The 16,021-nt window shown below is 42.7% G+C and overlaps 1 protein-coding gene across 3 annotated transcripts in view; it reads left to right on the top strand.

Moving 5' to 3' along the window:
- The window catches only part of LOC121087401 (sodium channel protein type 5 subunit alpha-like), a 178,173-nt gene extending 168,328 nt beyond the window's left edge, over positions 1-9,845 (top strand). For all 3 annotated transcript variants that reach the window (XM_040592378.1, XM_040592377.1, XM_040592376.1), the window contains 4 exons: positions 993-1,130; positions 2,431-2,535; positions 3,019-3,289; positions 5,047-9,845. In XM_040592378.1, coding sequence (XP_040448312.1) covers positions 993-1,130; positions 2,431-2,535; positions 3,019-3,289; positions 5,047-6,281 — 1,749 coding nt within the window. In that variant the 3' untranslated portion in view covers positions 6,282-9,845. The remainder of the gene's footprint in view (positions 1-992; positions 1,131-2,430; positions 2,536-3,018; positions 3,290-5,046) is intronic.
- The last annotated feature ends 6,176 nt before the right edge of the window (positions 9,846-16,021 follow it).

The raw sequence follows: 16,021 nt of genomic DNA, 5'->3' as shown, positions 1-16,021 counted from the left end.
GTCTCACCTGCCTCCTGTGCAGCTTCCTGGTTTCCTAAAAACAAAAAAAAAGGCATTTCCCTTGCTACTGCTGCATCACACGTGGTTTGTTTATTTTTTTATCAAAGGATCTGTTGTCTCCTTTCCCCCTTTTAGTAATATTAAAGGAAAAAGATCACACTTACTCTTAATTTTTGAGGTAGCTATCTGGTACTGCTGATTTGACAGGCTGAACTGAGTAACAGGGAGTCAAGCCCTAAACAGAGGAATAGGGGGTAGAAAAACCTCATGGTATCATAGGGGCAGGGAAGCACCTTTGCATAACATCGCTCATGACGTTGATTTATTCTTGTAGTACACGTACACATGTGTGTATCCTCCCTGCTGCTGAATGAAACTCATGGGTTACACATGAGAAAATACAGCGTTTAGGGAAATGTGAGCTTCTGGCAGTTCGGTTAGATACCTGGAGCTGCTGGGGCAAATCTCAGCATTTTTGCCAAATGTGGTTCATGTGATTTGAGATTACTGGACTGCATTGCTCAGTTCTTCAGCAAGAGATCTTATTCATTTCCACCCTCCATAAAAGAAAAATCGTACTTCTAAATGCAGTGTTTTTCAGTAGCTTTTAGCTATACTGTGATCATACTTCTGTTTTTTGTAAGTACCATTAGCTCATATGAGATTAGGGGTAATCAGAAAATTGATTCTTTTCCCCTTCTGGGATCAGACTGAGAACATTTTAATGGATTTATTCTGAAGTTGCACTTTCTGGAGCAGTGTGATGGCTGTGACAGTGTTGTGAAATGCAGCCGAATTGACCGTGGCATTGCAGATGCCAGTAGTAAACTTCAAACAGAGACCGAGGAGCGCTGACTCTGCTAGTGGGAGTTACGCTATTTTTTCTGTTTCATAATCTTTAGTGCCAATGAACAGTTTTCTTTGAACTGCATGAGTATTTTGATGTGTGCAGAGATGCTGTCATTTTCACATTTTCCCTTTTCCCTTTGCAGTGTGAGGAGCAGCCTGAATGGGAATGTAATTTATACATGTACCTGTACTTCGTGATTTTCATCATCTTCGGGTCTTTCTTCACATTGAACCTTTTCATTGGTGTCATCATTGACAATTTCAACCAACAAAAGAAGAAGATAAGTAGTGCACACGCTACACATCCACTTGGGATTGCTACAGAGACCGGGGCAAGGCACAGATTTCCAAGTCTCGAGATTAGCATTGACAGAAGAGGCACAGAAACCACCTTGCAGGACTTTTCCAGAAGCACAGTTGTAGCAGCCCCTGATGTCCCCATAGGATGAGCATCCTGAAAATACAGGCTGGGGGATTGCATTCCCCACAGAAATCAGGGAAGCAGCTCCATGCAGACGGGATCCCTGGCAGAGACTGCCACAGGGGCACAGAGCACCCTGGTGTCCCCCAACACAAACACCGCTGTCCCTCAGAGCAGCCCAGCGTGTTCCCCTCAGCCCATCGCCTGTCTGCCCCAGGGTGCAGCCAGGGTCAGGGAGGAGCAGCCTGGCTTGAGAGCTCTGTTTCTCACTGCTTTGTAGGCTTTAAACAACAGGCTGAGGTTCTTGTGTTTTCCTTTCTCACCTTCCTCAAGTGCAGGCAGAATCTGAGTCTTACTCCTCCTTGGCTGACTGCACTGCTCTGTGCCTCATGCCCATTGCCTCCACGCTGTAGGCAGCTCCTAGTGCTGCATCCCATAATGCCCCTATTAACTTTAGTAGGCAACTCAGCCCCACGCAGCCGCTCATCACTCCCGCCATGTCAGGATGGGGGAGAGAGTGAGAAAAGTAAAAGTGAGACAGCTCCTGTATTGGGATAAAGACAGTTTAACAGCTAAAGCAAAAACCACATGTGCGAGCAAAGCAGAGCAAGGAATTCATTCATCACTTCCCACTGCAAGCAGGTGCTCAGCCACCCCCAGGACAGCCAGGCTCCAGCACCAGTAATGGGGACTGGGGAAGACAAATGCCATCACTCCAAACATCCCCCCTCTTCCTTCTTCTTCCCCATCTTTATGTGCTGAGCATGACGTGGTACGGTATGGAATGTCCCCTTGGTCAGTGGGGGGCAGCTGTCCCGGCCGTGTCCCCTCCCAGCTCCTTGTGCCCCCCAGCCAGCACTGGTGGGGTGGGGTGAGGAGCAGAAAAGCCCTCGGCTCTGTGTGAGGCTGCTGGGCAATAACGAAAACATCCCTCTGTTATCAACGCTGTTTCCAGCACAAATCCAAAACATAACCCCATACCAGCTACTACAAAGAAAATTGACTCCATCCCAGGCAAGGAAGGATACCTTCTTAGATATTTTGGTGAAAGCTACATGAAAAGGGAAATAAGAAAATAGAAGAGAATGCAGCCCTGAACTTTGGATGAGGGCAGTGGAGCTCTTTTCATCAAAAATAATGTCTTTGTTCTCACCCTATACTTAGGTGGCCAAGACATCTTTATGACAGAAGAACAGAAAAAGTATTATAATGCAATGAAAAAGCTGGGATCTAAGAAACCTCAAAAGCCAATCCCAAGGCCACTGGTAAGAATGGCATAATTCGGTTCAACTTTGTGTAATAGCTGAATATGTATTTAATAGATTAAATGCAATTCAACTTCCCAGTGTAGGAGCGGTGATCACTGCCAGATGAAAGCCACTTAGTATTTACATGTTTAGATTTTGGACAGTATTTGCAAGTCCAGTCTCCTGTGCTACAAAATTCCCACTGTTCTGAATTATTGACTGGAATTGCAATTTCCATATGCCCATGGCCGCATGCCTGCATTGAATGAATTCATGGCACCAGTCCAGGGTGTTTCTTCAGTAGTTTCAAGATGCATTAGGAGTAAATGGGTTTGAAAACCCTATCATACAACCATTGGTCATCATCTTTAAGCTTATGAAGTTCCGATCAGAAGTAGTATATTGTCTATTTTCCTCTGCTTTCTGATCAATCAGGAGACAATGATGTCATCATTTTGACATGGTTCAAATTCCCTAACTAAACATTTTCCTCCCCTCCAGAACAAATATCAAGGTTTTATTTTTGATGTCGTCTCAAAACAAGCCTTTGATGTCTCCATCATGATCCTCATCTGCCTTAACATGGTTACCATGATGGTGGAAACGGATGACCAAAGTCAAGAAAAAGTGAACATCCTCCATAAAATTAACATGCTTTTTGTTGCCATCTTCACTGGGGAGTGCATCATCAAAATGCTGGCGCTGCGACACTACTACTTCACCAACGGCTGGAACATATTTGACTTTGTCGTCGTGATTCTGTCTATCGTAGGTAGGTGAACCTGCATTTTCACCCAAACTCCAAAGTTTAAAAGTCAGACATAAAATTAATTAGACAAAGTTAAAGGCTCTGTGCAATAATATACACTTTCAGTTCAGAGAACTGGATCTTAAGCATATTTTTTTAGTATGCAATTACTGCCTAACAATAACTTGTGTAATCAGCAAAATTATGAGATTTATCATAACACAGTTTGGTTTCAACGTACGCTTAATGGTTCATAGTGATAAAACATCATTCAGAACTGGCACTGTACACTTAACCCTGGTTCTGCATAACAGCCAAAGACAGAGAAGTAAAAAAGCCACAGGAAAAGGACACGTGCATTGTTGTTGTTGTGCTATTTACTTTCTATTAAAACAGTATGAAATAGTCCTTCAGGGCAGGTTTGGGCAGGTGCCGTGAGTCTGTCTGTTCTCAGCCCTGTTGTTACTAGAGCTCCACACCCTCATATGTCCAAGGGAAGAAACAGAAAGACACCATTTTATTGTTAATTTGTGTCTTTTGCTGCTCTGCAGCCCCAACCAGAGATCGTAAGTTAGGTGCTACAGAAGTACAGGTCAAAAGTGAATTTGAAATCCTGCCAAAAGAGTTTTCATTTATGTTGGAAATAAAGTAGTAACTGGAAGATGATCAACTGATCCAGAGAGCAGAAGGAACTCAGAAATTCAGCTCTTCAAAAAAAGTTTCCATTTTGAAGGAGGGAATAGGTGAATGAAAAGGTGTCATGTTAAGAACACAGAGCCATCTTCTCACTGACTGATGCTCCTGTTGCTCTGAACCCTCTCTGGTGGACCAGAGAACCTGCAAGATCCCAGTGCAGGAGATCTCTGGTGCCCGCAGAGCAGCCTGTGCTTTGGGGACTTTGGACCGCCTGGATTTCACAGATTTGGGTCACCCATGGAACATCACTGCCATGCAGCTGCCATGAGAACCTTGGTGCTGGGTGCTCTGGATATGCCCACTACAGCCAGTTAACCAGACCTGTCACATTGGCCGCAGTGCTGCCGCGTGATCAGCCAGGTTGTTTGGTGTCAGAGGACTTGGGCCATGCCAGTGAGACCTGTCCCAGGCTGGGCTGGGAGATGTGAGCTCAGCGCAGCTCAGTGCAGCCAGGGATTGCTGTCATTAAACAATCCACCAAGCTGCTCTGTTTCTGCAGGAAGAGTTCAGCTACAGGGATGCAAGCTCTTTTCCTTGCAAGTACAATCTTGGCCCTTAGTTCCCGCCCAGCCCATCAGGCAAATGGGAAAAATTAATAAGCAACCAATCAACCAAGCAGCTTTCCAGTAGAAACCTGCGCTGTTGTGGTGCTGGCTCAGAAAAACGAGCCCAGCACACCAGCTCTTCAGTGCTGACTTGCTAACACTTCACAGACAGAAATACTGTCATATCAGAAAAATTCTGACCAGCCGCACTCAGGATAAATCACTCAGGTGGGTCATGTCTGAAAGCTGCAGATATCTATGTCCTGTCTGAGTTGATCCTGGTTTCTCATTCCCAGTAGACAAGCTTTCCCTTAATAAAACTGTCACTACCGCTGACATCTTTGCTCACAGCCTCAAGAAAGTTTGCATAGATTAAATGGGCATGAAAACACTAATGACAATGCCATTCCCTTTATCATGGTTCTTCCAGTCCAGAGAATTTTTCATTGATTTTGTCCATAATCCTACTGATTGCTTTAAAGAGGAGCCTGGCATTATTTCCCATGTACTAACTCACTGCGTGTCTCTTTTCTCTCCAAGGCACCGTACTTTCTGACATCATCCAGAAATATTTCTTCTCTCCCACACTCTTCAGAGTCATTCGCTTGGCTCGGATTGGCCGGATCCTAAGACTCATCCGGGGAGCCAAAGGAATTCGAACTCTCCTGTTTGCCTTAATGATGTCCCTACCTGCTCTGTTCAACATTGGCCTCTTGCTTTTTCTGGTCATGTTCATTTATGCCATTTTTGGCATGGCTAACTTTGCCTATGTGAAGAAGGAGCATGGGATTGATGACATGTTCAACTTCCAAACCTTTGCTAACAGCATGCTCTGTCTCTTCCAAATCACCACGTCAGCTGGCTGGGATGGTCTTCTCAACCCTATTTTAAACACCGGACCACCATATTGTGACCCAAACCTTCCAAATGCAAATGGTTCAAAGGGAGACTGCGGAAGCCCTGCCGTAGGGATTTTATTCTTTGTTACTTATATCATTATATCATTTCTCATTGTTGTAAACATGTATATAGCGATTATTTTAGAGAACTTCAGTGTAGCCACTGAGGAAAGTACAGAGCCTCTAAGTGAGGATGATTTTGATATGTTCTATGAAATCTGGGAGAAGTTTGACCCTGAAGCCACTCAGTTTATTGAGTATTCTGCACTTTCAGACTTTGCAGACGCGCTGTCAGAACCTTTGCGCATAGCGAAACCAAACAAAATCAAACTCATAGCAATGGACCTGCCCATGGTCAGTGGAGACAGGATCCACTGCTTGGATATTTTGTTTGCTTTTACCAAAAGGGTGCTAGGAGAATCCGGAGAGATGGATGCCCTTAAAATACAGATGGAAGAAAAGTTCATGGCAGCGAATCCGTCTAAGATCTCTTACGAACCGATTACAACAACTCTCAGGCGGAAACAAGAAGAGGTCTCTGCTATCGTCATCCAGCGAGCCTACAGGAGACATTTGTTTCGGCGCTCCATGAAGCAGGCATCTTACTTGTATCGGCACAGAACTTTTGACGGCAGCATCCTCGAGGACGATGCACCCGAGAAGGAGGGTCTTATTGCGTTCATGATGAACGAAAACTATGGCAGGCCAATAGACAAATCAGAAACTCTGTCCTCCACATCTTTCCCTCCATCCTACGACAGCGTCACCAGAGGTACGAGTGATAATCTCCAGCTGAAGATGACGGACTCGAGCAAAAGCGATGAGGCTATAGATTGTCTCCTCTCACCAGACAAGGATAAAGAATCAATTGTTTAAATGTTTGCTTAGAATGCTTTAAAATTTTGTTTACAGAATGTAATGCTGTAACTACACAATGATTGAAGCAGCCTTCTTATTAAAAATTAGTTGCAAAAGAAACAGTGGAGTTTTTACCCTTAACTACAGGAGTCTAATAAGTCATATAACCTTTGACCCTGCTCTTTTTGACTTGGCTCAATATTTATATTTATATATGCACAGGAAGGATCTTTGCAGGGTCATAGCTGTTATATCAATGGTGTGAATAAGAATATGCTAGACTGTAAAACAGTAAACACAGTGTATATCTATCCACAGATAAAGCCTGGCTGTATACATTCATTTAAGGTCTTACTCATATTAGTGTGTTTACTTATGGCGATGTATGACCTTGCATTCTAAAAAGAAAAAAAAAAATCACAGCTGCTGTAGCAAAATGTAACACTTACTGTATATGTTGTGAATGGTCTTTCATAAATTTATTATATTTGATATTTTTTTACTTAAAAAAAAAAAAAGTCTCTTTTTCCATGGAGATTAATGATCCTTACACTCTTCATGATGAACTCTGAGTCAAGGTAATAGGAACTTGCGGGATCCCCATCGCTTGAAGAGGAAAGTTGTTGCAAAGTAAACTATCAAATTAGCAGCATTTTAACTGTCTATTACACTAAGCCCTCCCTCTTGGGACTTGCAACTGCTCATCAGCAGAAACACAAAAACCTAGAGAAGGAAATAATGTCAAAATCATGAGAGAAACGGCTTGTTCTATCCTTCAGGAAACTAGACAGTAATGGATTCTGTTTGTAAAACTGTTAATAAAAGCACTAATTTTTTAGTATGTTTCAAGAATCTGCTTTGAATACCACAATCAAACTCGCCATAGAAGTAGCGCATCACGTTTGTGTGTAGTGCTCCAAAGCAAAGTTTCTGTTAAGGTAGTGGGATAGGTGATGTTTTCCCCAGGAACACTGAGCTAAGCAGCCTTATTGGAAACTCTGTGCATCAGTATTACTCCAAAAATACTACTACTACTACTACTACTACTAATAATAATAATAATAATAAAAACAACACCAATTGGACTATGCAGAAGGGCTGCGACAGTCTGCTCAGGAAGGTGGGAGGAGAATTTCCTCTGGATCTGTATATAAATTTTGAGGTTTTGAATCCTTTCTACTCAATGTCCATCTTTCATTGTCTCAGATGGTACAATTAGATTACTGGGGAAGGACAAGAAGTACAGGAACCGATAAAAAGAATCTACTAGAAAATAGATATATCCTCATTCCTGTAGGCAAAGTAATATTTATGGTTGATGTGTCCATCAGCTTCAGGCCAAAGAAATGACAACAGGGTGAAAGGTAGATGTGTGGCTGTAGAAAAGTATTAGAGGTTTTATGTCCTAACATAGATTCATATTTATTATTAAACTTTCAGCCTCCATAGAATGTGAGAAAGTATTTATGGAATATAGAGACAAGTCCATCATTACAGACTTTCTTTTTCACCTTCAGACTGATTGTACTTGGGTTTGGTTGGACTTCATGGAAAATCTTGAGATTTCTGTAATGAGCCATTGCACTTTAAGGAAGAGTAATTGTGCTTTTCACCTTGGAGAAGCAAAGATATCAAGAATGTATTTAAGGTGTATTGTCATTGACATTTAGTTACATCCCAGGTTGTAAAGGAGTCAAAATCCACACGGAGTTGGCAACAAGAATTAAAGCGACATGTTACAGTCAAGTTTATCTATGGCCATTGTTATCTGTCCCCTAACGAAGTCAGAATATGTAAACACAACATGTCAAAAGGATGCCGATGTATCTGTGTAAATATGGGCTAATATATTCTCTCCATTCATTGAGAGGTGTCTCAGGCATTCACTTGAGAGTGGTCTATCGGATAATTCAGAGGATTTGCCATCAGGATTCCTGGGGTCTATTCCTGATTCTTACTACATGATTTTTAGGCAAATAATTTAACCTATCTGTGCCTCAGTTTACCCATCTGTAAAATGGGGGTAATAATACTTACCTACCTCACAGGGGTGTTGTAAGACTTTCTGGTTGCAAAGTGCTATAAGGGAACGAACCGTACTATATAAGTATTATTATAATCATGCTCTCTTGCCCTTTTAACCCCATGTCTATGGTGTACAACTTAGGGCTGTTCCTCTGGGCATTTTGTTGCCTTTAAATCTTGTATGTAATTAGATTCTAACTTAAGGGAACTACTCTTTGTTCCTTACAGTGAAAACACTCTTTATTCTTTCCTCCCTCCCCACCCCTAACCCCTCTCAACAAACAAAATTACTCAAGGCTTCTCAAATTAGAGAAACTTTATACAGATTCCCTGTCTATTTACGCTGTAATGTTATTCTGACTGTACATATCACCCAGAAAGAGTATGTGATTTTTATATTTATATGCATATATATATACACACACATACGTATATCTATACATATATATGTATCTTGTGAGTTTATAGAGTGGCTGACACTCAGAGGACACGACTTACTGATTCAAATGTTTTCTTCTCAATGGGATTTATTGATCATTAGCAACAAGCTGCTGCCTATAATGAAACTGTTTAATTAGAAAATAGTACATTCATTACTTGCTGAACGAGCATTTATTGGCTGACAACTGGTAAAATTATTTTCCTTTCAAAGCTTTAGAATAAAAAAAGAGGGGGAAATACTAAGAAAAAGGAGCATTTCTTATGTGATTTTTTCACATACAATATGAACTGTTCAAAACCCAAGGAAAAAGCCAGCCAGCGCTCAGCAGTGCAGTGTTGGTGATGCTGTTTTAAAATATTTTGATTATTTTCAACTTATATTAGAAAATATTCAACAAGAGTCAGGCCCAGTAATGGTCGGGATGTAATGGGACAATTAGCTGGTCACTGATAATATCAGAGAAGAGCTTTTCCTCTGGTCATTTCACCCTTGCATCGAACATTTCATTGTCATTGCTGTGACACCCTACAGTACTGATGCAATTACAAACAGTTCTGGTTTCTACCCAAAACCTGTAAAAAAAAAAATCATAATGCAAAAAAAAAAAAAAAAACCAAACTGAAAGAGGGTCTTAACTATAGATGTTTACAGTGCAACTTTCTAAAACTGAATTGTAAATTACTTTCAAGACCTTTGTAACTCGAAGGTTGGGTTTCTATTGGGTTTTCTATTGTTTTGTGGCACATTTCTTTAGAACTGAAGAGAGAACGGTGTCTTTGTATAGTATGCAGGGCTCCCTTCGAAAACGTCCGATAACCTCAGCTGCAGATCTTTATTACTGGAGACGCTGATCCGAATCTAGCAATGACACAACCTCCCAGTGCAGTGATTTAAAGACACTAACTCAGTAGTTGGCCCACACTGTCTATAAGCATGGTGAGTGCTACCATTTTTTTCTGTTGATTTGTTCGATAAAGGCTACCACATGAATCACTCAAGCTGCAAAAAGAGCAAGGAAAATATCAGCCAATATCATAGGACATATTAAGCTGTTTGTACCTGGAAAAATTCAAGTTTATTATGTTTCTTTATTAAATAAATAAGGATAACAAATATTTTCTGTGCCTTTGTTTAAATTTTATTTTATTTTATTTTATCAACATATATGTTATTTCTCTGAGACTTTTTCAGCACATTTGTTTGGGAAATGCAGGGTGACTTTTGTTAGAAGGCTTGTCAGTGGAAACTCCTCCAGTTCAGCGTGCGTTGTAAGGCTAACTACAGGGCATTAAAGGCTTGAGCCAAAGCTTGTTGAAATCAATGGAGAATTTCTGGGTAGTTCAGATGAATTTGAAGCAGACCTGAAAAATTCTCTTCAAGCAGAGTAATTTATAGTGTGAGCCCATCATTGATATTTTAACCCATTCTGCCCGGAAGGATTAGCTAGAAGAAGAAGGGTTTTACTGGAAATACGGGATCCTACCTTGAGATTAAAAAATAAATATATAAAACGAATATTTGCTTAATGGTAATATGGATGTCTTTCCAGCTGAATTATATTAATTTGCATTTTGGTTATTATTATATTAGCTATATGTTAAAATCCATACTAAACAAAGAGTACTACCCTTCCCAACGCATGTATGCCTTGATCCTGGGAGGAGCTTCAGAAGGGTCGGGGACAACCTTTAGCTGTTATCAGCATTGATAGAATCAGCCTTATCTTTACCCTGGCTAGCACTGATTTGGTTACCCTATTTCAGTGCTCTGATTTCTATTTAAATGTGGGAGGTTCCTAATCATACTAAAACAGGAAAAAAAAAAAAAAAAGAAAAAAAAAAAGAGAGCTGGTTTAAACTGCCATGAAAAGTCCACTCAGTCCTTTGAATTAGTTTAATAAAATCAGTTTATAATAATGTTTTACATTAACCTGGGGCAGTCTGACTTGTGGAAAATACTTTTTTTTTTTTAATAAGGATTTGCTCAAATGTATCATATAATAATATGACTTCTGAGTAATCGTGTATGTAGAATAAATCCATCTGAAAAGTTTTCAGCAAGATATTTTTGGTTGGAAGGAGCAGTTTGCTGAGATGAGAACTCTGTGGAGCCTTGTCTGGTTAAGGGAATTCCTGGTTAGAATTTGTGGTCGAAATTCCCATGGGAAGGAAATTCAGGGTCATAATCCTTGCTATAAAAATTTCCATGCCTAGATTTTTACCAGAATGACCTAACTCCTATACGTGTGTTCCCATCACTGTGCTAGGGGCTGCTTTGGGTTGCAGGACTCGCTTCATTTTCATGCAGAACTTGGGGGAGTTTCTGAAGGCTTTCAGATTTTCCGTTTCTCATGATGAAATTTTAAAAAACTTTTGCCAATGGGATTTCTTGTTTTCCAGCCCTAGCAAGGAACCTAGAGGACTAGCTCCTCAGTAAATCCAAATTTGTGTATGTTGTTTGGGGTTTTTTTAGTCCATGAAATTATATTGATTTTGCAAAGCCACAAATCTATTAAATCAAGCCGATGCGAAATCAGCGAGATCAGTCATGGCCTGCAATTTCCACATTCACCTTGAGATCTTTTTTTAGTGGTTTCAGTTCATTCTTTTGATGCAAGTGGTCTTACTAAATAACCAGGACCACTTTGGAAACTAGTCTGGGTTAAGGCAGACAGTTACAGCAGCACAGGCAAACCAAGGCAGTTTTCTTAGGAAAAGCCACACATTAGCAGCTTGCTTTACAGAGGATTTTTGCAATCATCAAAAGATGATGTAGGAAGAGGAGAAATAAAAAATAAATGCTTTGCAGTGTGAAGCCTCCGCCGGGCTCTAGTATCAAAGGACACCCATGTAGAATGACAGTGCTGTGTTTCTGACAACAGCAATGCATTTTTCTGCTGCTGGGGTGCTGAGACAAGAGCAGAACAGGCTTTAAAAAGAGAGAAAACAGACAGGACCACAGGAAAAAAAAGAAAAAGAAAAAAAGAAAAAAAAAAAAAAAAGAACAAAACAAAATCGACCCCAAATGCCTGGAAAACGGCTGCTTCTTCATGTCAATTCTCCCAGCCAGCTGTGAAAGACTGGCTGCGCCGTGTGAAGAACAAACATGGAAATCCTTCTGAGTGTTTACATATTGCAAAGAAATAGCAGCCGTGTCAAAGGGAAAGCATGTGAAAGCAAATAGTCCGAGGGGAATAGCTATTGGCAGCAAGTGAAAAAATGCTTCGGAGTCAAACGTCACTGATAACCCCACGAGGGCTGGAGGTGTTGGGCTGCAGTGCGGGTATGGGTTTGTCAGCACCTCCGCCAGAGCTATTTTAGCCAGCTGACAAACAGAGCTTTGAGCAGCTCCTGGCCCACATACTTTTGCCACGGCAAAGTTTCTGAGACCGCTGCTGCAGTTGCTGTCCCTGGAGTCTCGTTGCTTTATGCTGGGTAGCGAGTCCCTGCCAGACCAGGGCATCAGCGGGTCCGTTTTTCCTCTAGAGAATAACTACATGGAACACTGCACAGTCCCAGAAACCACCATCCAGTGCTCAAACATCATTGGAGTGGCTTGAAAAGTGAGATTTTAATTCAAAAGGAACATCTCTTGATTTGGTGTATTTTTTGGTTGTTTTGTTTTTTAATTATTTTATTTTTATTTCCCAAAAATGTCAAGGGTATGTCCTGGCCATATTCTCAAGCAATCTGCTTTTCTAAAAACTCTATTAGGAAAAAACCAAACCTGGGGCTTTAAGAGAAAAACACCAAAGACTGAGACAGTTATGATAAAAGCATGCAAAGTGGTCCTAAAATGAGTTAAAATGCTGTAATCTGTTAAAAGGTGACTTGAACTATATACCTGTACTTTAAAACATCTGTGTTTTCTGTGAAACCCCAGTTACTCTAAAGCCAAAGGGAATTTAGCAATTGCCCTGCAGGGAGCCAGGTTTCCAACCCTTTTTTTCCATATACACTGTCCCAGTTGCTCACATTTGTCTTAGTTTTTAATCTTCCCAAACCTGCAAACCAAGCACAGATAAAATAATTTTCATCTTTAGCTCAGGGACAAGCTGTGCAGGTGATAAAAGATTTCTACAGAGCATACAAACCTGGAGTCACTGAAGTTTTTACTTTTTTGAGGACCAGCTAAGTTCTACTAGGAAGAAACCCAGAGCATGGTTTGTCTTCGTGATGTCCGAGAAGGAGAAAAACTCACTGCATCACACAGGATTGTGTTTTTAGAATCTACTCGTGCAATTGCAGCCCAGGCATAATGAAAAGTGGACCCAAAGCTCAAAGCTGTCTCGCTTAGAGACAAAAACCACATTACAGCTGCAGATCTGTTCACCCCCTTCCTTCACAAGATCCGCAGAACTGCTGCAGGAGCACAGGTACTACTCCAAACCCGCCCCAAGTGGACATGGAAATACTGCAGGCTGAGCTAAAGAGCTTCAGGTTAAGCAAAGCTTGCATTCCTGCTTTGGAGCAGACACCACAAGAAACCCTACACACACCCGTCAGCTCTGCACCTTTATAGCACACAGGATGATGCTCCCCATCCTGTAGCTGTTTCCCAGTTTGCACCTGAGTGGGGCAAGGTCTGAAGGGAGGGATAAATCCCCGGGGCACGCCTAGGGCTGCTCTCCTTCCCAGGCTGGTGCAAAGGGCTGCCTTTTCTCACAACAGAGCATGGCAGTGGTTGAACAGTACCCCTGTCAGTTCTGAAATGCATTTTTTTGATCTCGAAGGAATTTAATATTCTCTTTTTTTTACTGAGCTGGAGACTGCAGACCACAACTTGCAGTCACAGACATGTTTAACTTTACAGAGGAATGGACATTACTTACACCTGTCCTTGCCTTACCCCACAGGCCAAGCAAGGTGGAGAAAGAGCTAGGCAGCTTTAAACAAGCTCCTTTCTCTTACTATGGGACTGAAGGGATGGTCTGGGGCTTAGCTGGGTTTGTTGTGGGGTCTGGAATTGGTGTGAAGTTTGTTAGAAGGACTTTGAGGGAAGTAGAAGAGAAAGAGGTAGGTCCTCCTGAGCCTGTGACAACGTCAGGGGCTGTGGTTTGAAGGTGGGGTGCTCTTGAGGTTGCAGGAGGAGGTCTGTAGCTGTGTGAAGTGCTTCAGCAGTGCTGTGCTGAGGTGCTGCAGATCTGCAGGGTCTTCTCCAAAGCCTGTGGTTGAAATGGGGTGAAGATAGCTGTTACCCTTGAACAGCAGCAAAAGAGAGCCCATAACCCAGAAGGGTAAGACTGATGGTGATACCAGCCCTCAAAGGAGGGCAGGAGCCTGTGAGGGCTCACAGCATCCATTGCCCCTGTCTGTGTCTGTCCCCCTGGTCTGTTTCAGTCTGCTTTGATTTGGGGGGGGGTGGGGGGTGGGGAGTCTCAAAGATAAGTCAATTCCTATGAATTCTGCAAAAATAAGCAGTTGGCGAGATATCCACTCTAAGGCTTCAGCAAGCAGGAAAGGTTGTAAAAAGAGCTCAGGTCATAAGGAAAGATAAAACATGCCCATAGAGAGAGCAGATCTTATAAATGCCTCAATTTGTAGGGGGAACAATTAATTTACACTTGCTTAACCACCAGGGACCATCAATTCCATGGCATGAAACACAGGAAATCTGATGTTCTGGTGCCTTGAGATTTGTTTGGCTTGCCTTCACTATCAAACGGGAAGATGCTTGAGACAGAAGCTATTGTACTTTGTGTTTTCCACAAGGAGCTGGGAGGATGGCTGTGCACCTTAGAAGTAAGATCAGCCCTGTACCTCTCTCTCTTGCCGACAGTGCTTCTCATCAAAAGTTTAAGGAGTTAAGAAAATATGGGGAGAAGTAAGGTGGAGGGTAGGAGTGTAGAAGCACCTTGATTTGCTTTGGTACAAGCAGCTGTTGAGCAGCGCAGTGGGTGGGTGAGGGGGTAAGCTCAGCGGTGGTGACACAGGCACAAATCGCTTGCAACGGGCGACACTCATCTCTCTCAATAGCATCAGCAGTGATGCGGACTTGCAAGCAGCTCAGGGTGGCGTGCAGTGCCACGACGGATGCCTCTGTGTGTGCACAGCACAGATAACTGGTTATCTGCATGGCTGGTGCTCCAGCGTTCGTGTATCCTCATAGAAATATTGCAGGATTTAGCTGGGCAGGCTCTCCAGCCTGGGGGGTTCAGGGCACAAAAGGCTGCCCTGCCTGTCCTCTCCAGGCAGCAGGGAGGTGCTGAGGGCAGCGGTCTGGATGCGCTCCTGCCCCTGGGGCTCCAGCAGTCAGGTTCACCTCCCACAAAGTGTATCACAAAGCACTGTGATACAGTAAGCCAAAAGAGACGATTTGGTAGGCTAGAAAATATGTCCACTGAAAATAAGATCCTTTTTCATTATTTTCTTGTTAAAACTCAGGGTTGTGTTGGGGAACTTGGATTCGAGTCCTATTTATCCTCATTGTCAGAGGAATCCCTCTGAAACAAACCTTGCAATATACAACCCCAGCCCTTCTGGGGTGGCTGGCAGTTACCAGCCAAGCTGTTTCTCTCTCTTCCAAATAACAGGGCACACAGCACAGCTGGATGTTGGGGTAGGATAAGAAAGAAAAAACACAGTTAAAATGCTCTGATTTAAAGCCTAAGTTTCTTGCCATTCAAGCCATGGTGAAATTTCTTTAGCTGGGAGCATGTGCCTGGCAAAAAAGCAACTCCTTGCACCAGCATTTGCAATAGAGCCATGCTAAGTGGGTGATGCCGCTTGATCCGCTGACAAGACAACAGAGGCTGGCAGAAAAACCACCTGGCTTCTCACGGAGGGAGGCTTGCTGGGTTGCAGGGAGGTCTTCTACATTTTGCTGCAAGCTTTTAGTGGTTAACCAGAAAGGGAAACACTCAGCTGGGTGAAGTTGGGTCTCTGAGCCTGACAATTGGGCAGCCTTAGTGCAGCCAAGGATCTGTTGTCCCTGGTGAAAACAGGAGTGCATGGGGGTCAGTCAGGTGTGGCCACCAAGAATAAAGCCCCAGTCTGTCACCCCGTTGTTGACCCATGTTCTCGCACCATTTCGCATATGGCATGCATAGGCTGGGGACCATAATCCACAAAGGCTGCAGAGCTTATTTTTGGGTAGGATCTCAAGGATTTAACAGCTTCAGCAGCCAGAGCATGAACCTGCTGCTCAGCAGCTGCGATCTTCTCACACCTCAGCCTCCCTGGGAAGGGTGGGAAGATCAGGCTGAAGATTAGCTGGCCTTCACATTCTTGGAGTGTTTGGCATAGAAACACTCCTGGACACTGACAGGGGGAAGGTGAAGAGCTACCCAGGC

The sequence above is a fragment of the Falco naumanni genome, chromosome 4 (genome assembly GCF_017639655.2).
Source record: "Falco naumanni isolate bFalNau1 chromosome 4, bFalNau1.pat, whole genome shotgun sequence".
NCBI classification, from domain to species: Eukaryota; Metazoa; Chordata; class Aves; order Falconiformes; family Falconidae; genus Falco; species Falco naumanni.
This window is presented reverse-complemented; position numbering and strand designations above follow the sequence as displayed.